At 43.9% G+C, this 25,464-nt stretch overlaps 1 protein-coding gene across 2 annotated transcripts in view; it reads left to right on the forward strand.

The window, feature by feature from the left end:
* ADCY5 (adenylate cyclase 5) overlaps positions 1-25,464 on the forward strand; it is a 1,737,221-nt gene that overhangs the window by 1,223,256 nt on the left and 488,501 nt on the right. For both annotated transcript variants that reach the window (XM_069224661.1, XM_069224662.1), the window contains exon 12: positions 2,435-2,522. In XM_069224661.1, coding sequence (XP_069080762.1) covers positions 2,435-2,522 — 88 coding nt within the window. The remainder of the gene's footprint in view (positions 1-2,434; positions 2,523-25,464) is intronic.

A 25,464-nucleotide genomic window follows, 5' to 3' on the forward strand; every position in this document is an offset into this window, starting at 1 on the left:
GATTGACATATTCCTAAGTGGCACATTAAATGTACTTGTAAGTACCTAATGTATGGTACTGTAAGTACTCAGGGCCGTAAATTAAATGCTAGTAATAGGCTGGAGAACTCATGGTGCCACTCTTTAAATAAGCACTTTAAAACATTTCAGCCCCTGCAGCTTGAGTGTGCAGATTTAAGATGTAGTTTCTATGTGGCAAAATAGACCTTTTGCCATGCCTACCTTCTTTTTTAATAATTATAAGTCAACACTAAGGTAGGCCCTAAATACCCATAGAGTAGGGCGCATGGTAGTTAAAAAGCAGGGCATGTATATTTAAAGTTATTACATCTCCTGGCATTGAAAGATCTACAAAGTTGTTTTTGACTGTCGCAAGGCTGACCCTCACTTAGAAAAACACTGGATTCCATTATACCAACTTGTAGTGATTCATTTCAGCATAGCAGCTTCTAGAAGGATGATTCAAGGACTCATACTATTGGAATTTACTTAACTGCAAAGTCACATTTTATATTACTATTTAGGAAATTACACTTTCATAAAGTTATTGTTTTCTGCCTACATTAGAAAGGCTTTACTGCCAGTGTCCACTGCCACCTGATCCTGATGGTTTCCCTGGAATGATACGTGTATTCCTCCCGGACAGTACACAATGGGCCCTGGGAGGGGTCTCCTCCCTTGACAGGATAGTGTGGTTGGCTAAGCCCAGCACCTTCCTGAACTACACAGGATGCCTACTTTATCACTGACAGATAAAGCTCACACCTAGGCCTGCTTCCCCTTTGTGTCTCTAGTCAGGCAGGCACCAAAACCAGTTGGGGTAGAGGAACAGACCAGCACTGGTTTAGAAGGTGGGCAAAGGCTTGTTCCCCACCCACAACCCAGCATTGGCATATGAATACACCCCAAAGTGTTCTCCTCAGAACACTCCTGGACCTGTGAAGCTTGGAAAAGGATGTCAGTGTTGTCAGGAATCTAAAGGAAAATTGTTCCTGCTTGCCTTGTACGCAAGGCTCCAGAAGTGACTCCAGGGGCCAGTTGGGTGACCTTCTGTTTCAGCTAGTCACACAACAAGCTACCAGAATCCTCTGTCCCTGCAGCTGCCCAGCTGACCAGTTTGAACTGGACCTGTCCTGAACCTTGCTTGTGGCCTCTGTTGGAGTGAACCCTTACCCCCAATTCGTACCCCTGTTCCCCACCAGGTTCACGACCCTTGGCTGGTGTTAGAGTATACTCCTCCTGACCAAACTGCAAAACCTGGGACTTAGAAACCTTTTTCCAACGTTTGTTTCCTCCAGAGACCTAGTGGAAAACTGGGATCAGCATCTGGCCACCTGTCAAGTTTAACTTGCTGGTTTGCCTTGCTGAAGATCTGACTTCCAGAAAAGTTTCTTAGTCCAAACGTAGAAGACTTCATCAGGACCATCATCAAGCAGCAACCTGTTAATTGTTAATGTCAAGGCCTAGCTGGGCACAGAGTTTGTCCTCTCAGAGCTTTCCTGCCATCGTTGACGACTTCATCAGGTCTCCGCTCTTCATCAACCTGTCATCGTCGAGTCCTGCCCCTGATCCAGCTTGCAGCTTGCCTTGCCGCTGACTTGTCGAACCAAGTCAGAAGGTAAACTTTCCACCGGGATGAACCTAGTCCCTGTATCAGATCCGTGCTCCATTGCAGTTGGCCTTAACTTTTGGCTTGGCTTTAACCCGCTCTAGCACAACAAGACAACTGCGGTTGTGGCTTTGTGCTTTTTCGCATTATTTTCAATTCAAACTTCAAAAATTCATATCTCCCATTCTACTTATTGGATTTCTGCTGTTGTGGTGTCATTTTATTTATTGAAATATGTTCATTTCTTCTAAATTGGTTTGGGATTTTGCTTGTGTTGTGTTTTCACTTCATTACTGTTTGAGTGTTGCATAAATACTTTACACATTACTGCTAAAAGAACCCTGACTGCTTTGTGCCAAGCTACCAGTGGTTAAGCACAAGTTTATTTATTGACAATTGTAGTTCACCTTAACACGGTTTGTGATTATTATTTGTAGTAGGTTCTCACCTCCCTCAGCTAATACTCCAATTTCTTGCACATGCTTATCATTCAACTATAAGAGTGTGACTTGTTGGATAGAACAAAGCACATGTGAGGCCACCTGCAGAAAACACGAAAAATTAGCTTTTATTCTATTGGGTCACTAAGATTTTTTTTGGTTTTGTTAAAAAAGCAGCTTTATTACAGGTCTTGGCAGAGTAATGTGTAATTTAAAGATGCCAACTGTTCCATCCAGGTGCCAGACACTGTTTGCCTGTGATTGATGACCAAATAGACAGAACCTTTATATCCTGTCTGTCATAGTTATACGCTTGTCATAATATGAAAGAAAGTGCACGCCTTGCTAATATAGTATAACGCAAGCCATCATTCTCTGTTTTCAGCTCATCATTTATGCTGGGATTTTACCTGACCTGTTTTTTGTTGCTGTCAGCAGTGGTTTTTATTTCAGCGATCTACTCCTGCGTGAAGGTGAGTGATGACATTATCACCCGTACCTTGTGTGTGCAATGACTCGGGCCAGTGTTTTTTACTATTGTGTATAGCGTCGTGATTTTTGTGTGCACTGTCTAGTTTCCTCGTTATGTGGCAAAGGATTTACCTTGTCCTTTCCACCAGTGCTTCTTATGTAGAAGGTATCTGTTCCAGTATGTTAAATGGGCAGGTACTGTCTGGTACTGAGTATCTGCACTTCTTTATTTTGAAAGGGAGAGTACCTGCACTTCTATGCACTGTTTCAATACATTTAATGGGAGAGTACCAGCATTTCTCAGGAGCAAACAGGTATTGTGCAGAGTGACTACCAGCAGCACTTCTATAGCTCCAATTAAACGACTGATCTGGTCACTGTATTTACTAATGCACGTCACCGGGGTTACACCCACCACAAACATGTTACTGTTAAACTTAATTTGCACTCATAAGCAATCTGAATATTGTGTTGCTTTATGCCCAGTCTTGAAACACAACAGCCTATGTACAAAATATCCAAATAAAAAATGTAACTAAATATACAAGATAATGTCCTCCTCATGTAACTCAGGCGTGTGAGACTTTGATTGCTTGGTAAGATTATTAGCTGTGATGTGGTGGGTACCTCCCTAGCAAAAGGGAAGAACTTAACCAGAGAATAAATGGGCTTACGTGCAGAGTAAGGAAGTTGGGGGGGGGGGGGGGGGTTTGATCTAGGGGAAGAGAATTCCTAATGACTGCAGCGCAGAAGGAGAAGAGCTAACAAATTAACATGGCGAGCCAAGCCAAAGGTCAGTTTGGCTCTAAAACCCCACCAAGATGAGCCATGAAAAATTAGGGCATGTTAATCTTGCAATTTTTTTTTAAATATACTATAAAATCTCTTTGATTGTTTGAAAGTGTATTTCGTCAAAATTGAGAAGGAAGCGCTTCACCTTAGTACATCAGATTCTATCAGAGCATTGACAAATATTAATGAAAAGTGACTGTTTTTAAACATTCCCACCCTTTCCTGACAACAACACCACTAGTAAACTAAGAGATGTCAGTTGCCATGTGCACCCTGCATGCAGTCTATACTCCTATTATAGATGGAACAATATGATGTATGTGATAGACTAGTACTCACTATGGGAAGCCATTCATGGCAAAATTACAGCTCTCTATATAGGACACCTCCTGGAATGCACAGCGTGTTGCAAAATGAATATGACATACACCAGAATGAATGTACTATGTGTCAAAATTAATATGATACCTGGCAGAGTGAATCTGACTTGAACCAAAACAAATATGAAACCAGGCAAACTGAATATGCTATTTAGTGATTATTATGAATAACTCACACTCAGAATTGAATAAGAGATATACTGAAATATATATCAATCATACTGAAATAAATATGGCCCTCACTGTAAACAATAAAGCAATCACTGAAACACATACAATGTTTGTAAAATAGAATGCAACATTTCTTGAAATGACTGACATATGCCAAGAGGAATATGACACACATTGGAATGAATATGACAGCTTGAAATGAATATAAGGTACTGAAATTGAAATGCATTATTCTGAAAGGAATATAATGTGCAATGAACATTACATTTATAAAAAAATGAATATGATTTGCATTGAAAGTGATATGACACACATTGACATGATTATGCTCACACCATACATTATAAAAAGATTGCAAGTCACTGAGAAGTTCCATGACCATACAGAGGAACAAGTCAGAACAGTAGAGTTCCTTTATATGGCCATTGAACTCTGTGGTGACTTATAGTAGGTTTATAATGTGCTGCAGGGGATAATTTATTTCTTATAATACATGGTCACATCTTCACCCTTCTTACAAGCCTCCTAAACTACTGGCGTGATGTGCTTGTTATGAAAGAAATAGGATGTTTGTAAATATGAAAAATACTATTATAATTTTAAATGCAAAATCAGACTCAACAAAATCAGTTAATTATTTGTTGCATAAAAGGTATTAGAAATAGTTTGATAAAAGTCAGATAAAAAAAATAAGAATATGTAGAAACATGCAGAGATATTCGGTCTTACTTATAATTAGCTAGAGGGTAGAAAAAATAAACATATTGCTATAAATATCTCTCTCTAAGCATGTTGCTCATCACTGTTCCTCTAAAAAAAAAAACTGAGCAGAAGAAGGAAAAAACACATTTACGTTTTTCCTTGAAAGTGCAGTTTAATAATGTCCTGAGCCCTGTCTTTCACCACAGTTACTGCCCTGGCAGCAGGCACTGTGACATCAGAACTCGGTGTCAATTATATAATCATAGTTCAGTGAATATGTAACTTATTTGGATGTCACAAGCCGTCTGTAATAAATAAATTAGAAATGGGCTTTTATACAGGGATTGCAGGCTCCCTTGTTATACATTGAATTATGGATGGGTTACAAAGAATTACCAGAATGTTTTTCACTGAAGTGTTCTGAGTGACATCAAATAGACCACTTGAGTTCTTTATGATGCCACTCATACCCCAGAGATAAATAACATCCCAGTAATTCACTTTTTATCCATCTATACTTTTATGTTATATTTTCCCCCTACAATCATCTGCCCCTCCTTTCAGTTTCTACTCTGTGGCAGAGGCGTAATGTAGGAGTCTTACATAATATTGCCTCACATCCTGGTCCCCATTATTTTTAAACAAATACATGGCATCCTGACAACCAACCCCACCACTTCCTATGTCTTTCCTTCCTTCTCCTCTAAATGCTGTGCACATGCTTTCTGGAATTAGTTTATGAAATAGTAAAAGTGATTAACAAGTTTTGTTACCCTTGTTGCTACATCATAGCAGTGAATAACAAGATTTAGAATTCAGTCATTTACTCTAATGGCTCTGTATGAGAGCCATGCAACTGTCTATTAAATCAAACAGAAGAGGTTTTAGTACATTGCGCTTCCTGAACTCAGGCATTTGAAGGTGCATTCATGTGTGATGACGAAGAAAAAGGAGGCTTTGTGAAATAAAATATTTTCCTAAGATCAGAAAATGTGTTTAGGCTGGAAGGTCAGAATTGATCCCATATTTTCTAGTTTCACATTGTACATGTCAGCCCCTGGATGTGCATCTCCTTCTCCTGTTTTATATCAAAGGCTACTGCTTTGTCTTTAATTCTTGACATTTGAGGTTAGAAAGTGGAGGCAGACAGAAGTCACCTGAAAACTCTGCTAGGTTTCGGCTCGATGGTCAAAGAGGAACTCGAGATGAGCCTTGAGGGTGCAAGAGGTCGTCGATTTGAGCCAGAGCCTGGCTTGATATTTCAGCACGAATCATGTGCAGTAGTGAACTTTAACGGCCAACTTGTATTCTTGAGAGCAAAGGAGGTTTGAGTGCAATGGTCACGAGAAATGCACAGGAAGTAGACTCATAAAACAAACCTGGTGTGAGTGAACAGACGGGCAGAGCTTACTAGACGCCATGTTAACTCCAATCAGTGACTTCAGTAGTTTCTATTCTGTAGGGAAAGTTTAACATTGTTCACTGACATGACCACAGTTTCCAGAAGTGGTCCCCACTTCCAGGTGTTGTTGTGTTGCTTGCCCCATTTCACCTTTACAAACTTGATTTCAACGTAGAATTGATTGGAGTGGCCCCAACAGTCATCTCATTACATTCTTATGTCCAGCACAGTAGGGGTCTGGCCAATCCAGTGATTTGTGTGGGTAGCAGGGGAGCCAAAGTGCTTTACCTGATTTGCCAACTGCCCTAGAACTGTTACTCAACCATTGTACATTAAATGTGAGCTGCTGCAGCAACCACTGCAAATGTGGCTTCAGAAACTGTTAACTCTTACACTGAAATTATGTTAGTAGTATAATCAACATTTCCATGCTTTCAAACCCAAAATACATAGTAGTGATAGTACCTGTTTTATACATTGTGTCATACTTCACTTCTGCCGCTTATGGGCACTGTAATTAGCAGGTCTTATTATGACCCACATTAATGGTACTCCCTGGCCACAGAAAGGTGAAAGGCTAAAATTACCTGTCTGGGATAGCAACTTGTAACCAAAGGATCACAGCGACAGGCACTGAACTCACTGACCCATCCTGCTAGCCAGTAACAGACTGGCCATTATTCCCACCTGGCATTTCCCTGGGAGGCAGGAGACATTAGAGGCTGGTTTTCAAAGCCCTAGAGAGGCTGATGGCTTGAGGAAAGAGAGACAGAGAAAGAAGACAGAAGGAAATCGGAAAAAGAGAAGAGAGTGAGGCTGGATGGAGAGTGTGAGATGGTCCCTGAATGGTTTCAATCATTTTGCCAGAGATGCTTTTTGTTTCCAGTCGGACCGGGGAGCCAAGAGCAGCTCTGGCAAAAAATGCTAGAACTGTCCCTGACCCATTCTCTTCCTTGCTTTTTTCCATCCATTCCCTCTCTTTCTCTCCTCCCTATCTGCGCTCTTGCTCTGTTCCCAGCTCTCACTCATGAATCACCCAATGCCTACTTTTGTTATCCTCAGGGATCTGAGAAAAGTGGCAGAGGCTGCAGCAGCAGCCCTGTGCTTTCAAAACAGGCCTCCAGTCACTCTGACCCATGAGGGAAGTACCTGATTGTGTAAAAGGCAATAGGCCCTTTTGCTGGCAGCTCCTTTTCTCCAGTATTGTATCTTTCATAGCTTCACCTGCTTGAATCTTCCCCGTCAGCATGGTAGGAGCCCCACGGTAACAGTAATAAAAACAGTGCTAAAGCATTAGCATTAAACTCCATTTTAAAAAACAAAAGCAGTTAGTAGCCAATTCACTTTGATTTAATACACTCAAACTTTAGCCAATCAGAGTAGAGACCCTGAAGCACTTATCCCCCCTCAGATTTCTTACCGCACGTTGTGTGCTAGGGAGTCTCCCTAAGCTCTGCTCAGTCAGAGTGTCCCTGTTAACCTTTTGACCTGCAGTATCCAGTTCATCTCTACACCTCCTACCATTATCTGAGGTACAGTTTGGAAGTGTGTTTGGCTGTGTTTCTCACACAGAATGTCTGAGTATAAAAAGAGGCTTTTTAGGCCTTGCAAGACTTGTGAAAAATCCAGGCTTTATTCTGAGAATCCACATAATGAATGCCTGTACTGTCTTTATCCTAACTATATGCCGAAAGAATGCAAGTACTGCTGTACATTTTCTATGAAACCCTTAACGACCAGGAGGGCAGATTACTTTTCTGGCTACAGAAGAAAAAGGCTATCTCTGAAGCAGACTCAGAGTGTGAGGACACCACTCATTATCTCCTCTAGAAAGAGGAAAAAGGAAAGAGGGAGAATCCTCATCTTCTCACAGGGAATCTAAAAAACTCTAGGTCTCACAGCGGAGAGACTAGTGAGGAAAAAAGATCAGGAAAGAACCCAGCTGGCCCTTCTTCCTCTCATCAAAGGTCCGATTCAGCACCTCCATCTGCCCCTCATACTCCTTTCAAGGATTCCTCTTCAAGAAAAAATCGACCGTTGACTGCACCGTAACTGAAGAACTTACTGTCTATGGCTTCTATGTTACCAGGAGCATTCCCCCCATCAGCAGTGTTGACGTCGACTTCCACTATGCTGACAATCAAGACGACGACGGCGGGCACATTGTCGATAAAAACTGTGACAACTATACTGTCGTCGGCACTGACAAGACTGTCTCAGACGACGATTTCAATGTCGACCACTCCAGCGCTGGGGACCGCAACCATTGCTGCACTGTTGACAAAAATTCCTCTCAGCGCTGTGTCATTGGCACCTCTGATGACAATCCAGAACACGGTTCCGTTGACAGCCCTGTCAATTACCCCGTTTGATGAAGGGAAAAGACACCTTGCATATTTCCTGTAAGGGCACAGCTCTATCTCTGCCTCAGTACTACTCAAAAATGTCTCCACTACTTCTAGCACTTATTCTGGAATATCAAGAATCTGAGGATAAAGGTATATTTGGCCCTGCGTACTGTCATTCGCAATTGAGAGTGAAATGTCAGGAATCAGAGGATGAAGACGTGGAAGGTGATCAGTGAGCCTACCTAGAAGGCAATTACTCTTTCTCCCTCTCAACAATTTGATAAGTTCCAGGAGCATTATCCCCATGAGGAACAGGAGGATGAGCAGTGTCATGTTCAGGAACATTCCATCAATATTCCTATCACATTAGTCACAGACTTACACATGATGCTAAATGACTATTACAAACTATTCCGATGCCAACCCCACTCAGCAGCCTCCAATGAGGCGGGAAGCCCCTAATGCAACTCCTGCTCAGCAGAGCACTCCTAGGCCTCAGAAAGACAGACCTATACTGCCAACAATATCAATTCTAGGACAGTGTGAGTTTCCAAGATTTGCTTGACAGAACGTCTAAGCACTTCAACCTTCTTATGCCAGTGTTTGTTCTACAATTTTAAAGCAGGAATACAACGCATCACTTGTGCTATTCCTGTCAGAGATTTTATATGGTAGGAAGGCCTAAAAATAATGAAGACCCCAGCGTCTATGGTGGCTGTCGTTCCAAATCTTGACAAAAACTACAAGGTTCCTGAGGGTTCCCCTACATGTGTCATTGGTCATCTCTGACTAGATTTAGTCATTATGCAAGCTGCTCAGAGATGAGCAAATAAAACCTTCCTCACCATGCACAACCCCTCCTGATAAGGAAGGCCAGCGGCTTGACAGTATAGGCAAGAGATTCTCCACGATGGCAGCTACTTCGATCAGAGCCTCTCCTTGAGGACAAGAAAAAAGAGGAGAGAGAGATCCTGGTGGAAGGTGAAAAGGCCTCTTCCGAGATCATAGATGTGGCCATGGATATTTCTTCCACAGCCTTTAGGCAGGTGGCTGGAGCATCCGTATTTAGATGCTAAGGTTGGCTTAAAGCGACTACATTCCGTCTAGAGGTACAGGCCAAGATTTGCATTGCAGTCCATCAAGTCAGACACAGCAAAGTAGATGGGCAAGTTGAGCCGAGCAGGTTTCAGCCCTTTCGAGGCAGGGGTAGAGGCCAGTATATTTCCCAACCGCAATTCCAGCAGTGGTTTCATCCCTACTCTCAACAAGGTTTTTGCTTGCAATATTCAGCTCAGTCCTACAGGTCAATCACAAACCCACATATTCTGGACAGCCGAGGCGTCTCATGATAACAGGAGACAATGAAGTACCATAGGTCCCTGTCACCAAAGTCCCACTTCAATTTGGCCACAAGTTATCCAAATTCTTCAATCAATGGAAGCTCATATCTTCCGACAAATGGGTGTTGGACATATTCCAGCACGACCACACCCTGGAATTTGTTCACAAACCTTCAAATTTTCCTCCTATGAAGACATCCCATTGTCATCTTCCAATTCTCAAAAAAGAAATTTGTTTTCTTCTCTCCAAACGAGCTTTAGAGGAGGTGCCACACGATCAGTGAAAACTAGGTTTCTATTCCCACTTCTTTCTGATCAAAAGGAAGTCAGGGAGGTGGGGGCAGGTAATGTATCTCAGGGTATTGAACAGGTTCAACAAAAAACAACCTTTCAGAATGCTATCTCTTCAAGAAATTTTGCAGCTGATGGACACAGGGGACTATCTCTGATCAGTGGATCTAATAGACTCATCCTTTCATGTGCCAATACATTGGAAAAACAGACGGTGTCTCAGATTTGAGGTGACAGGGTGCCATTATCACTTCATGGTGCTCCCCTTCGGGTTAAAATCAGCCCCCAGAGTATTTACCAAGTGCCTGGAGTCAGTGGCGGCATTTCTCAGATGCTCTGGCCACTAGGTATTCCCCTATCTGGACGATTGGTTAATCAAAGGTCCCTCCTTCCAGATCGCAAAGAATTACACAGTGCCCTGCCTACAACTGTTCTAATCCCTAAGTCTCAGCCCAACAGGGAAAAATCTTCCCTCATCCCCTCCAGATCACTGGTGTTTCTAGGAACAGTCCTGGATATCCAGCTCTAAAAGGACTTTGCCACAAAAGAAAAGATTATCTGATTGCAGACAATAGCACGATCACCCCCTTAAAAAAGACCGATTTCTGTAAGGACATACAAGTCCACGCTTGGATGATGTCATCCTGTATCCCATTAATTCCCAGTTGCCGCCTGCACATGAGACCTCTTCAAGAACAGCTCGATGCGCAGTGGACACAATGTAACATTTGTTTCGAGGACATCATTAAGATAACCTCAGAGATGAGGACAGCGATGTGCTGGCAGATGGCCAAAGAAAACCTCTCTCAGGGTCTCTGCTTCCTGCTGGTGGTGCCCCAAATGGTAATGACAACGGATGCCTCCATGGAAGGATGGGGAGGCCACCTGCAAGATCTAGAGGTCTGTGGGAAGTGGTCCAGTAAAGAACAATTATGTCACATAAATCTCATAGAATTGATTGCGGTCGTTCGTGGTCTCCAGGCTCTACTTACGAGGTTAAAAGGCTTGTCAGTTCTCGTCAGGACAGACAACACTACCTTTATGTTTTATCTGCTAAAAGAGGAGGAACAAATCTCAGGTTCTCTCCGCCCAAGCACAACAAATATGGGAGTTTCTGATACAACATCTCATTGAAAGTGGAACATGTCTCAGGAGTGCAAAACCAGTGGGCTGATTCCCTCAGCAGAGGACACAAGCACTGTCACAAGTAGGAACTCAACCAGAGGCAATTAGAAAAGGTTTTTCAGTTTTGGTGGTATTGTACCCTAAATCTATTCACTACATACCTCAACAAAAAATGTAAGTTCTTCGCCAGCAGATTTCCTCAGCCAGGTTCTTGGGGGAACACCTTCCGCTTCTCATGGGCTGGGACAATCGCTTACATGTTTCCCCTGTTTCCACTCATTCCAAATGTCCTACAGAAAATGAAAAGGAAGCCGTGCTGCCTTAATCTAATAGCCCCAGTGTGGGCGAGGCAGTTCTGATACACCAAGCTTCATTCCATCTGATGGAGAATCTCCTTTCAATGAACCAGGGCCAAGATGTTCACTCTCAAATTCACACTGTCGATTTGTCAGTTTGGCTCCTCAACATGCTGATTTAGACCATTCACAATTTCTGACAAATGCAAGTCGATCCTTCAGAAAGATTGAGCTCCTGCTGCACTCAAATGTTCCTCAGCAAAAATGGAAAAGATTCTGCTCATAGTGTTCTTCTTAGACTTGCCACCCTTTCTCCCCTACACCTGAGCAGATTCTGCTTTATCTATTACATCTCACCAAATAATGCCTTAAGCCTACATCCATTAAGGTTCATCTAGCGTCAATTTCCAGATACAGATGACATTCTGGGCGACTGTCCTTGTGGTCCAGAAGGCTCGTGAAAGAGTTTAGAAGTGTCTGTTCAGAGCTTACACTCCTATCAAGCTTACTCCAGTGCCCTGGCAACTGAATACTGTCTTGTCATAACTCATGAGATCTCCATTCGAGCCTATTCATAAGTGCAAACTGGAATTTCTTTCATGGAAAGTGGCATTTCTGTTGGCCATTACATCTGCCAGACATATTAGTGAGACTCACGCTTCCACTATAAAAGTACCTTATCTACAATTTTTAGAAGACATAGTAATTCAGTGTATGAACCCTTTTTTGTTTTCTTTTTCTTTTTGTCCTCATTCATCCCAGGCACCAGGTCTTTTTCTTCACTCTTGTGATCGACCTTCCTCCTTGACCGGGGAGGGGGCCTCCTTCTTTCTCTCTCATCATGTCCACCTCACAATAAAGGTGGAGATAAGAATTACGAGAGACACAAAGGAAGACTAATCATCAGACAAAATGTATATATTCACCAATTGTTCCTCCAACCAGGCTTTGAAGGGTAACCAAACTTTCCTTGACTTGGTGATACCCATTACCGTATCCATTTTAAATACATATTTCACTTGATCCAGCCACTCTTTGTAGGAGGGAATAACCCTGCCTATCCATTTCCTACAAATTTCTCTTCTAGCTAATAGAACAGCATAAAATAGCCACTTCTGTGAGTCCTCCCTTAAATTTACTATCTGTTCCAATCTACCATAAATAACTAATAGCAGGGTGATCTTAATCTCAACCCCCAATACATTAGATATCGTATGCCTCACTGCTTCCCAAAAAGAAAAATGCTCTAAGTAGTGTGAATATATGGTTTCGTCTAAACAGAGCAGGTTTGACGATTTGATATAGAGTATGCATAGACGCCTCCTAAACCTCCCCAAGCTGTATTTCTGAAAAAAGGTCACCCCATAAATCTTTGGGCAGATTAAATTCACCATCCCCTGCCTCCACTATCTTCCAATACCAAATCACCACTACTTTTTTGGGGAGGGGATCTTCCGGAATCTTATCTTCTATCTGAAACTGCCGGCCACATCTCTTATTATCCTTAGCTATCCACCCTTTCAATTGAAGGTATTTTAACCTTGACAAGGCCCCTCCTGTTTTCTGCCAAATTTCCTCCCAAGATATTAAGTCCCTTTCCTTAACTAACTCTTCCCGGTATTTAAAACCTGCCTTCTTGATTGGAATAGCCAAAACATCTTTAAGACACTCAGGTGTACCTGGTGAATCCCAGATAGGTGACCAATTACTATAATAATCAATCCTGAGCAGAAACCTGACATTAAACCATAATTGCGCAGCATCCCGCAGGAGTTTTAACTTAATTTTTGTGAAAATTTGGGATCTCCAAATTTAAACAGATAATGGTTTAGACCTTCCTTTACTTCTGCTAACGTAGCCTTAAACATACACCCCATCTCTGTGGTATCTAAGGAAGAGCCCAAAATCCTAACATTTTTAAATTGGAACACCCAACCATATAATTGCAGATCAGGTAACGCTAATCCACCTCTTTCCTTTTTCCTCTGCAACTTTTTCCAAGAAATCCTTACTCCCTTTTGCGCCCATATAAATTAATTTATATCTTGCTGAAATTTGCCAATTAAAACTTTATCAAATTGTAGAGGGATTGAATTATATAGGAAAAGTGACTTTAGGTAAAATTATCATCTTGACTAGATTTATTCTGCCCAAGATTGACAAAGGTAAATACATCCAATGTTTCATCAAATCAGAACACCCGCTACATAACATACTAAGATAAGCATCCGCGATTTGCTCAATATCTTGAAGTATCTTAATACCAAGGTACCTCATTTCACTTTTTCCTAATAGATTTCCTGTGCTCTGATTCCATGCCATTAGAACTGTCTTATCAGCATTTATCTGATAGCCCGAAACCTTACCAAAATTCTCAACTATATCCAGAACTGCTGGTAATGCTATTTGTAAATCAGATGTACAAACTAACAAATCATCACCATAGAGGGAGGCTTTTGTCTCCCATTCACCATATACAAAATATGGAATTTTCTGCTCTTGTCTAATTCTTCTGACAAGAGGTTCAATATATAAATTGAACAATAATGGTGAAAGTGGGCATCCCTGTCTCGTACCCCTAAATATTTGGATCAGAGAAGTCAAACTTCCATTTACTAAAACCCTAGCTGCCGGTTTCGAATAAATTTGGTGCATCACCCGACAAAATGTATCCCCCAAACCATATTCTTTTAAAATAGTAAATAAGAAGGCCCAGTTCACCCTGTCAAACGCATTTGAAGCATCCAGCATTACTGCAGCTAAGGGGAGGCTAAATGTTGTAGCTATATCAATGGTCCCTATTAAACTCCCTGTCAATTTGTGTAAATACCTGCCCTTCATAAATCCTTTCTGATCTTTATGTAAGAGACCACCCACCACTTTATTCAATCTATCCGCCAGAACCTTAACAAAAACCTTATAATTAGCATTCAATAAAGAAATTGGTCTATAAGACTCACACCAGACTGGACTTTTGACTGGCTTCAAAACCACCGTAATTATAGCGCTATTCCAAGACTTTGGAAGTTCCTCTCCCTTATCATGTATCTCTTCAAACAGAGCCAACGTTACTGAGAAAATAGCATCCCCCAGCATTTTATATAGTTCAATTGGAATACCATCTGGGCCTGCCGCTTCCCCCCCTTACTTGACATAATTGCTGACTTAATCTCTTCCATTGTAATTTTCTGATTTATCATTTCCTTCTTTATGTCTGTAATTTTAGGGAGTGTATCCGCATCCAACCAACTTCAGACCTCTTCATTTGTTACCACAGTATCTTCCTTATATAAGTCAGAAAAAAACAATTGAAAAACCTCCCTGATATCATGAGAGCTAGACTGTCTCTGCCCCTTTTGATCAAAAATCTCTCTGATTTCATTTTTTGTCCTATCTGTCTTGGCTTTCCAGGCCAACAGTTTACTTGGGTTCTCTCCATATATACGAAATGAGCCAACTTACTGGCTTCCCATCTTTTTTATAACCTAGTCTGTAATAACGTCTCCAATTGCAGTTTCAAATGAGACCTCATGACTTCTAACTGTTCTAGAGATTCTAGACCACCCATCTCCAAGCGATCACACTCATTCAGTTTGCTTTCCAACACCTTCATTTCCATCCTATACTTCTTATTCCTGACAACAGTGAGACTCGTAACTTTACCTCTTAAAAATGCCTTAAACGTATCCCACACCATACTTATTGAAGCTGAACCGATATTAAACTTATAGAATTCCACTGTCTCAATAAACAATTGAGACTTAACGTCGTCCTCCAACAATAATGTTCGATCTAATGTCCACCTTCTCATCTCTCTTTTGGTGATAAGATTTATTGTTAAAACCACAGCCGAATGATCTGGCAGATGGGCAGCCTTATATTCTAAATTGTCAGCCATATCCACTAATGCCTGATCTATCAAAAATAATCTATTCTGGATGCATGGCCATACTTCTTATTCTTGAAACAGAAAACCTGTTGAGTACCAGCTCTTACTCTTCAAATATCCCGCAAACCCAATTCTCTCATCCTAGATTTCAAAAAGCTCTGAGATTTTAAAATAACTGAGGACCTAGAACTTTGTGATCTATCTAAATCATTATCCAACAAGACATTAAAATCACCCCCCAAAACTATTGGGCCAGGAAAATCCAAAAGGTGGAAAAACATTTTCCTCATTGGTTCTAAATCATCAGAATTTGGACCATAAAAACCAACCACTGTTATCACTGCATCTCGAATATGGAGTTTAATAATGGCCCAGCGACCCAAACTATCTACCGCAGTTTTCAACACAACTACATTAAGTTGCTTTTTAGTGATTATAGCCACCCCCCTGGTGTTAGTAGTATTCTCTGTAGACACCAGATGCCTAACCCACTGCTGAGATTTCAATAACTTAGAGCATTCAGTCCCCATCAGATGGGTCTCCTGCAAAATATAAATGTGTGCTGGATAATCCTTCAAGTATTGCAAAATTCTATTTCTCCTACCATATATTCTTAACCCATTCCATGTCATAATACGAAGGAGACTACTGTCCCTACCCGGTATCTCATCAGCTTCGCCTATATCTTCTTGTCTTTAATTTCAGCTCTAATATGTCCTGGTGTATCTGGAGTGAAAGAGGTTTTTATTTTATTCTTTTTTCCCTTCTTTTTCCCTAATGCTCCCCACCTTGTGGTCCCCCCCTACCCCACCGTGTGCACCCAGACCTCCCCCCCAGGGAACCCATCCCTGACTCATGGGCTAGCTGATAAAGCCCTGATTAAGGAGCGCTACCAGAAGAAAACTGACAAGGGACATAGAGAGGAGGATACAACCCCATATTTCAAGATGTTCCACTTCTTATCGACTCTAATAAATCATCTGCCCGTTTTTATGTCTCTTAAATTGTCCATCTTATTGTTGTACATCACTCGCAAAATGACTGGAAATTTGAGTTGCACTGACGCACCCAGATTCTTGAAATCCTCTATACGATTACCCAGTTCCCACTGCCTTTAAGGGTAGTGCTAGCAAGATCCGACCTAACTTCATCGGAAAAAACATTTACGCTTAAAGTTTTTTGTTTTAATGCTTGCAACAGGATCTTCTCTTTTAGAGCATAGGTCAAAAAGTTGATCAAAATCTTCAGAGGTTTCTTCCTGGCAGGGTCTCTCCTAAAAGGGTCCCTATGTATCCTCTGAATGTCCGCCACAATCTCTCCTTCGGTTTCTTCCAACTGTAGGAATTCTTGATAAGTGAGGCACAATATGCCTTAATGTCGTTCCTCTCCTCCCCCTCCGGTATATTTAGAATTCTCAGATTATTCCTCCTCGCCGCATTCTCGATCCGTTCCAACTTATCCCATAGGTCTTGTTCACAGGCTTTCGACTTCCGCAAATCCTGCTTAATCTGTGCTACATCTTCTTGTAGGGACTCCACTGATTCTTCCATAAGCTGCGTTCTTTTGGCCAATAAGTCAAATTTATTTTCCAGTATCTCGCACATCTCTTTTATACCGGCCTGATTTGCCTCGGATACTGAGAAACCCTTTTTGATCTCCCCTGCTAGCTTCGTGATCATCTCTTCCATGGGAGAAAGCCTGTCAGTCCCTTCCCCATCCTCCAACCTTAATGTCTGTGAAATGCCTAATGCATGATTATCATTTCCCACCGGAACTGGGGGAGACTCACCAGTCTGATCCTCTTGTAAATTTAAATCCACTGCAAGAACCGAACCGAGCACTAACCTTTTTTTCCCTACTGCCATTTCCACACTCACTTCGGTCGCCACCTCCTCCATCGTCTTGCTTACAGAGGGCTGAGCCCCTTCTTCTGGACCCATAAACCTAGAACTATCGTTTTACACCACTAGGAGGAGGATTTTGAAGTAGGGCCGCATAGAGGGGATTATTTTAGGTCTTACATTAACAGTGGAGTCTGCCTTCCCCCTTTTAACAAGCTTGGCACCAATAAACGTTTTCTGGTGGGAGCTCACTAACGGAGTCTCCTTTAAAAAATCCCAAATCACACCCCCACACTCTCCAGTCTTACATCCAAGGTTCACCTCCCGTGAGGGACCAGATTTTTTTTAACTCTACCAGGGTTCTCCTCCCCAAGTCTCCTCCTGACTCTGCCTCTGCCTCTCACCAAGCCAGCTGCCTCCTCCACTGCTTGAGCTACCTGGCTTTCTTTTTTCACAATAAGCAGGAATGCTCCGTGTGCCTTCTCATTGACTCTCCGCTCCTGAGGCAGCAAGCTGCTTGTGCTGGCTCTGCCACTTCTCCTATTGCTGTCGCTGCTTCTCCCTCAAAGAGGGAAACGCGCTACAACCAAGCGCGTCTTTCGCAGCTCCAGAGCTGCGCGCTGCCAAAGCACCGCTCCAGTGGCGCCGCTTGTGTCCTCCTCAATATCGGTAAGCCAAGACATGTGCCCTCCTCTCCTCTCCCCCTGTCCGGTTTCCTTAGTCAGACGCTCTGCGGCCCGCGTCTGTGCCGGCTGCCATGTTCCCCACGTGCATGCATCCTTTGTTTATCCCCAAAGTACCTTCAGCATTTCACTCCAATGAACCAGTCATTTTGCCTTCTTTTGTCTTCAATCCATCTTCGCCTGCAGAGGCAGCCTTGCATTCGCTAGACATTAAGTATTGTTTAAAGTTCTACTTGCAAAGGCCAAAAACGTTCTTAACATAAAATCAATTGCTCATTTCTTTCTCTGCTCCAAGAAAGGGTCAAGCCTTAACATGGGATAGTATTGCTCCCTGGAACCCCTCAACTATGGTCTTCTGTCATGAGAAGGCTTGACATCTACCGGTTACAAAGGTGAAGGCTCACTCAACTCAGAAGGTTGCAACATCATTAGCCCTGTTTGCAGGAGTGTCTCTACCCAACATCTGCCGGATGGCGACATGGGTTAACGTCCATAGATTCACAAAGCATTACTGCCTGGATGCCTGCAATAAGGCAGATATAGCAGTTGGCCAGACTACCCTCTGGAGACTGTTCTCCTGAGGCATGCAGCTATTAAGCTCAAATCGTCTCTATTTTTCTGTTTGTAATTGTTTACCGTATGAGACCTTTTCTTATGATACCTTCATGCTATGCTGTATTTTTCCCGATTTGCTACAATTTCACTGTTTTAGTTTAACTAATCTTATTTAATTTTGTGTCTCATGGTGGGATGGTTTGCCTTGCCCACCACCTTTATTCATCGGATACTGCTGCCAAGTCTGATTCAAGCATGTGAATCTATAAAAGATACAATACTACAGAAGTAACAAGTTACTTACCTGTACACTGTTGTTCTCCAGTATTGATATCTTTCATAGATTCACACGTGACCCTCCCTACTACCCATTCAGGCTCACCAATTGTATACCTCTTTTACCTCATTCACACTTCTGCTCGAAATCTGAGGTATGGTGGCTCTGCAGGGGATGAGTGCTTCAGGGTCTCTACTCTGATTGGCTGAATTTTGGTTGTTTTAAATGAATGTGAACTGGCTACAGACTGCTTTTGTTTTTTCAATGGAGTTCAATGCTAATGCTTTAGCACTGCTTTTATTACTGTTACCGTGGGACTCCCGCCATGACAACAGAGAAGATTCAAGCATGTGAATCTATAAAAGATATTGATACTGGAGAACCATGGTCTGCAGGTAAGTAACTTGCTTCTTCTGCACCATTATCTCTCTTTTTTTGTGAGGGCAATATCTTTTAATCTATTGCCAATGTGATTCTCTTAGCCATCAGAATGGCATCCACAGTTTACCACACTGTAGACAACATTTAGTTTGGGTGGCGGTGTCAAAAAGCATCAATATTGCACACGTTCATTCCAACCACATAATAACCTCCATTGTTTTGATTTGGAGGTGGGAGGTTCTTCCGCTTCCTATTTGCTTTTCATTCCAGCTCTCTGTCTTTAACCCTGGCAGCTGACGAAAGTCAAACAATTAGGTTCGGAAATGGTGATTGTGGGCTCTGAAGGTGAAAGGGAGTGGTAAACTGTACATCTGCACAGTCACATGTTCAGTAATTACCATGCTGGCTATCGTACGCCTGAATGTACAAAGCTGATTTTCATCCCTTATTGCCATTTTCCACAAACAAAGCGTTAAAACTAAACGTACGTTTGGCAGATAGCCATCCCCACAGCCCAAAGGGATACTGTTCAAGATCTTGCTTTCTATTCAGTACTTTGAATAGTGCCATCAGTGCATGAACTGAAACAAATTACTCCAGGAACCCATAATTTGGGGGACAAGGTGAAGCAAAGGAAATGGGTGGAGTCATGATGAGTGGAACTTGAAAAACAGAGACTGTTTTGTCCTGTCAATTTTGATTCATAAAGTAACATAGAGGGTTAATGTGCCAGCTCCAAAGCACATTGTGTAACATGCAGATAACAGATTTTTATTTTATGTAGGTAGGAAGGTGGACTACTGCTTTTAACACTGAGATAATTTTGTTACTTCCATTTCACGAGATGCAATCCTAATATAGCACTCTGATTTATTTACTGACATCAGGGAGCTGCCTGCAAACTGCAAGTCATGGGTTTAGATTCTTATTGTTTTTCCTTAATCTGTTGTTGTTCTAAGATTGCAAAAAAGGGTTCCCTTGGGAAGTAATAGTCTTGTTAGTACGGAGAAACACAGTCACTGCATTACGTTTTATACCCTGACTTTGTGTTTCTCCTGACCATTCAATCTTAACACATAGGGCCTCATTCCGACCCTGGAGGGCAACGGAAGCACCGCCAACAGGCTGGCGGTGCTTCCAGGGCTATTCTGACCGCGGCGGTAAAGCCGTGGTCAGAAAAGGGGATGGAAAAGGCGGTGCAGGTCCCCACCATTATGATCTATGCAGACAGTGAAAATCGCGACGGGTGCTACTGCACCCGTCGCACCCCTGCAACTCTGCCGGCTCCATTCGGAGCCGGCTTCCTCGTTGCAGGGGCTTTCCCGCTGGGCCGGCGGGCGATCTTCTGGAGATCGCCCGCCGGCCCAGCGGGAAAATCAAAATGACCCCCGCGGTCATTTGACTGCGGTGCGGTCTTTGGGCGGTTTCCGCCCAGCGGGCGGTGCCCGCCGCCCGCCGGGCTCGGAATGAGCCCCATAATGTCTACAGATATTGACAATTTTTAGTCCTACATCTTATAAACATAATTTTCTTATGTAACATTTCCTGTAAATTGATTTACGCACTAGTAAGATTTAATGTGCCTCTGTGTGTGATGTAATGCTCTCTGACACCCTACACTGGGATAAGCAGCACTATAAAAGAATTAAATAATAAAAATTGTAGGTGCCATTTAATGTATTATTTTTCTAATTACTCATGCAGACAAATAAATCTTGCATTCTTACAGTGCATGCACATCTCTTACATAAGGGGGCTGAACAGTGTCCGAACCCTGCCTGCAAGTCATCATTTCTCTAAAGTACTTTTGAAGTGATACGCTGTGTGTCATTATTTCCATCAATTGCATTGGCACATATGTGTTAGCCAGGAGATATTTAAACAAAAAAGGTCTCATGACCCTTTAAATCCAGCCTTTGTTTTTTGCCTGAGCTACCATCAGTTTGCACCACCAAGTGTAATACAGGCAACATGTGGGGCTGCTGAATTATGTCCCTCTGTCAGAACATGACACCAAGACAAATTCAGCATGATCCCTGGGTCGGTTTTAACTGGGATCCTGCACAAACTCCACTACTTTCCAGCAGTGATTGACTTTCTTAGCTAAAGATCTACACTTCCATTTTAGCTGTGCCATTGTAGGAGGCTGGCCTGGCTTGTAGTGGGTACCAAGGGGTACTTGCACCAGGTCCAGGTATCCCTTATTAGTGTAGAGGGGTGTCTATCAGCTTAGGCTGATACAAAAGGTAGCTTAGCAGAGCAGCTTAGGCTGAACTAGGAGGCGTGTGAAGCTCCTACTATACCACTGGTGTCATATGCACAATATCATAAGAAAACACAATACACAGATATACTAAAAATAAAGGTACTTTATTTTTATGACAATATGCCAAAGTATCTCAGTGAGTACCCTCAGTATGAGGATAGCAAATATACACAAGATATATGTACACAATACCAAAAATATGCAGTAATAGCAATAGAAAACAGTGCAAGCAATGTATAGTCACAATAGATTGCAATGGGAGCACATAGGTACAGGGGCAACACAAACTATATACTCTAGAAGTGGAATGCGAACCACGAATGGACCCCAAACCTATGTGAGCTTGTAGAGGGTCGCTGGGACTGTAAGAAAACAGTGAGGGTTAGAAAAATAGCCCACCCCAAGACCCTGAAAAGTGGGTGCAAAGTGCACCTTAGTTCCCCAGAGAGCACAGAAGTCGTGACAGGGGAATTCTGCAAGAAAGACCAACACCAGCAATGCAACAACAATGGATTTCCAGACGAGAGTACCTGTGGAACAAGGGGACCAAGTCCAAGAGTCACTATCAAGTCGGGAGTGGGCAGATGCCAAGGAAATGCCAGCTGTGGGTGCAAAGAAGCTGCCACCGGATGGTAGAAGCTGTGGATTCTGCAAGGATGACAAGGGCTAGAAACTTCCCCTTTGGAGGATGGATGTCCCACGTCGTGAAGAAGCTTGCAGAGGTGTTCCATGCAGAAAGACTGCAAACAAGCCTTGCTAGCTGCAAGGGTCGCAGTTAGGGTTTTTGGATGCTGCTGTGGCCCAGGAGGGACCAGGATGTCGCCAATTGCGTGAGGAGACAGAGGGGGCGTCCAGCAAGACAAAGAGCCCCCCTCAGAAGCAAGCAGCACCCGCAGAAGTGCCGGAACAAGCACTACGAAGTGGAGTGAACCGGAGCTCACCCGAAGTCACAAAGGAAGGTCCCACGACGCCGGAGGACAACTCAGGAGGTCGTGCACTGCAGGTTAGAGTGTCGGGACCCAGGCTTGGTTGTGCACAAAGGAAATCCTGGAAGAGTGCACAGGAGCCGGTGCAGCTGCAAATCACGCGGTACCCAGCAATGCAGTCTAGCGTAGGGAGGCAAGGACTTACCTCCACCAAACTTGGACTGAAGAGTCACTGGACTGTGGGAGTCACTTGGACAGAGTTGCTGAGTTCAAGGGACCTCGCTCGTCGTGCTGAGAGGAGACCCAGAGGACCGGTGATGCAGTCTTTTGGCGCCTGCGGTTGCAGGGGGAAGATTCCGTTGACCCACAGGAGATTTCTTCGGAGCTTCTAGTGCAGAGAGGAGGCAGACTACCCCCACAGCATGCACCACCAGGAAAACAGTCGAGAAGGCAGCCGGATCAGCATTACAAGATCGCAGTAGTCGTCTTTGCTACTTTGTTACAGTTTTGCAGGCTTCAAGAGCAGTCAGCGGTCGATTCCTTGGCAGAAGGTGAAGAGAGAGATGCAGAGGAACTCTGATGAGCTCTTGCATTCGTTATCTGAAGAATTCCCCAAAGCAGAGACCCTAAATAGCCAGAAAAGGAGGTTTGGCTACTTAGGAAGGAGGATAGGCTAGCAACACAGGTAAGAGCCTATCAGAAGGAGTCTCTGACGTCACCTGCTGGCACTGGCCACTCAGAGCAGTCCAGTGTGCCAGCAGCACCTCTGTTTCCAAGATGGCAGAGGTCTGGAGCACACTGGAGGAGCTCTGGGCACCTCCCAGGGGAGGTGCAGGTCAGGGGAGTGGTCACACCCCTTTCCTGTGTCCAGTTTCGCGCCAGAGCAGGGCTGGGGGATCCCTGAACCGGTGCAGACTGGCTTATGCAGAGATGGGCACCATCTGTGCCCATCAAAGCATTTCCAGAGGCTGGGGGAGGCTACTCCTCCCCAGCCCTGACACCTTTTTCCAAACACCCTCTCTCCTGAGGAAGTCCTTTGTTCTGCCTTCCTGGGCCAAGCCTGGCTGGACCCCAGGAGGGCAGAAACCTGTCTGAGGGGTTGGCAGCAGCTGCAGTGAAACCCCGGGAAAGGTAGTTTGGCAGGACCCGGGTCTGTGCTGGAGACTCGGGGGATCATGGAATTGTCTCCCCAATGCCAGAATGGCATTGGGGTGACAGTTCCATGATCTTAGACATGTTACATGGCCATGTTCGGAGTTACCATTGTGACGCTATACATATGTAGTGACATATGTATAGTGCACACGTGTAATGGTGTCCCAGCACTCACAAAGTCCGGGGAATTTGCCCTGAACAATGTGGGGGCACCTTGGCTAGTGCCAGGGTGCCCACACACTAAGGGGGTCATTCTGACCCTGGCGGCCGGTGGCCGCCAGGGCCACCGACCACGGGAGCACCGCCAACAGGCTGGCGGTGCTCCAACGAGCATTCTGACCGCGGCGGTTCAGCCGCGGTCAGAAGCGGAAAGTCACCGGTCTCCCGCTGACTTTCCGCTGCTCGTTTGAATCCTCCATGGCTGCGGAGCGCGCTCCGCAGCCATGAGGATTCTGACCCCCCCTACCGCCATCCTGTTCATGGCGGGAAAGCCGCCATGAACAGGATGGCGGTAGGGGGGGGTCGCGGGGCCCCTGGGGGCCCCTTCCGTGCCCATGCCAATGGCATGGGCACGGCAGGGGCCCCCGTAAGAGGGCCCCGCAAAGTATTTCAGTGTCTGCCTTGCAGACACTGAAATACGCGACGGGTGCCACTGCACCCGTCGCACCTTCCCACTCCGCCGGCCCGATTACGAGCCGGCATCCTCGTGGGAAGGGAGTTTTTCCCTGGGCTGGCGGGCGGTCTTTTGGAGACCGCCCGCCAGCCCAGGGAAAAACTCATAATACCCTCCGCGGTCTTCTGACCGCGGAGCGGTATAATGGGGGCGGAATTCTGGCGGGCGGCCTCCGCCGCCCGCCAGAATCAGAATCACCCCCTAAGTAACTTAGCACCCAACCTTTACCAGGTAAAGGTTAGACATATAGGTGACTTATAAGTTACTTAAGTGCAGTGGTAAATGGCTGTGAAATAACGTGGACGTTATTTCACTCAGGCTGCAGTGGCAGGCCTGTGTAAGAATTGTCAGAGCTCCCTATGGGTGGCAAAAGAAATGCTGCAGCCCATAGGGATCTCCAGGAACCCCAATACCCTGGGTACCTCAGTACCATATACTAGGGAATTATAAGGGTGTTCCAGTATGCCAATATGAATTGGTGAAATTGGTCACTAGCCTGTTAGTGACAATTTGTACAGCGAGAGCATAAACACTGAGGTTCTGGTTAGCAGAGCCTCAGTGAGACAGTTAGGCATCACACAGGGAACACATACATATAGGTCACAAACTTATGAGCACTGGGGTCCTGACTAGCAGGGTCCCAGTGACACATAACAAACATACTGAAAACATAGGGTTTTCACTATGAGCACTAGGCCCTGGCTAGCAGGATCCCAGTGAGACAGTGAAAACACCCTGACATACACTCACAGACAGGCCAAAAGTGGGGGTAACAAGGCTAGAAAGAGGCTACTTTCTCACAGCCCTCAAACAGAAATTCTAACTCCTTATGTTGTAGAGTGTAAAATGTATTTCTCTAACCCTCTGACTTCAGCAGTTGGACATTGTAGTAACACAGCATATCTATAGTCAAGCTTGCGTGACAGGCTTTTCCCGGCGTCCGATGCACCACTTCTCATGTGATATGAAAGTACCAATACAATACAGTTACAACACAAACAAAAGTGGTACAACGAATCTAGGGCATTTTGGGAGATGTTGTAATTTTGTGTTGTAAGTTAAATCGTCTTCCACTGACCTTGACTACTCCACCCTACCTGAATCACATTTTACCAGAGAAGTGTTGTCTTGAGTGTCTGTTAGTCATCAGCAGACATAGTAGGTAAAACTCCTGGTTCTTATTGTGAGAAATCCAGGTAGAAAAGAAGGCTGTAAGAGCCCCCTTACCTTTCTTAGTTTCCACACCTTTCAGCAAACCAGGAGGCTGTTGGATATAAAGAAAGGGCAAAGGATCAACCCTGTGATCTCACTGGTGGGGCCTAGAGGTGTAAAACGTAACTTCTGCTAAATTTGGGATTTGATGAAGTCACATACACTGTTGTTATTTGAGAGTTATCTGGCAGTTTACACTATTTCTAAATTCTGGGGGCCTGATGAACCTTTTCAGAATT

The sequence above is a fragment of the Pleurodeles waltl genome, chromosome 3_1 (genome assembly GCF_031143425.1).
Source record: "Pleurodeles waltl isolate 20211129_DDA chromosome 3_1, aPleWal1.hap1.20221129, whole genome shotgun sequence".
NCBI classification, from domain to species: domain Eukaryota; kingdom Metazoa; phylum Chordata; class Amphibia; order Caudata; family Salamandridae; genus Pleurodeles; species Pleurodeles waltl.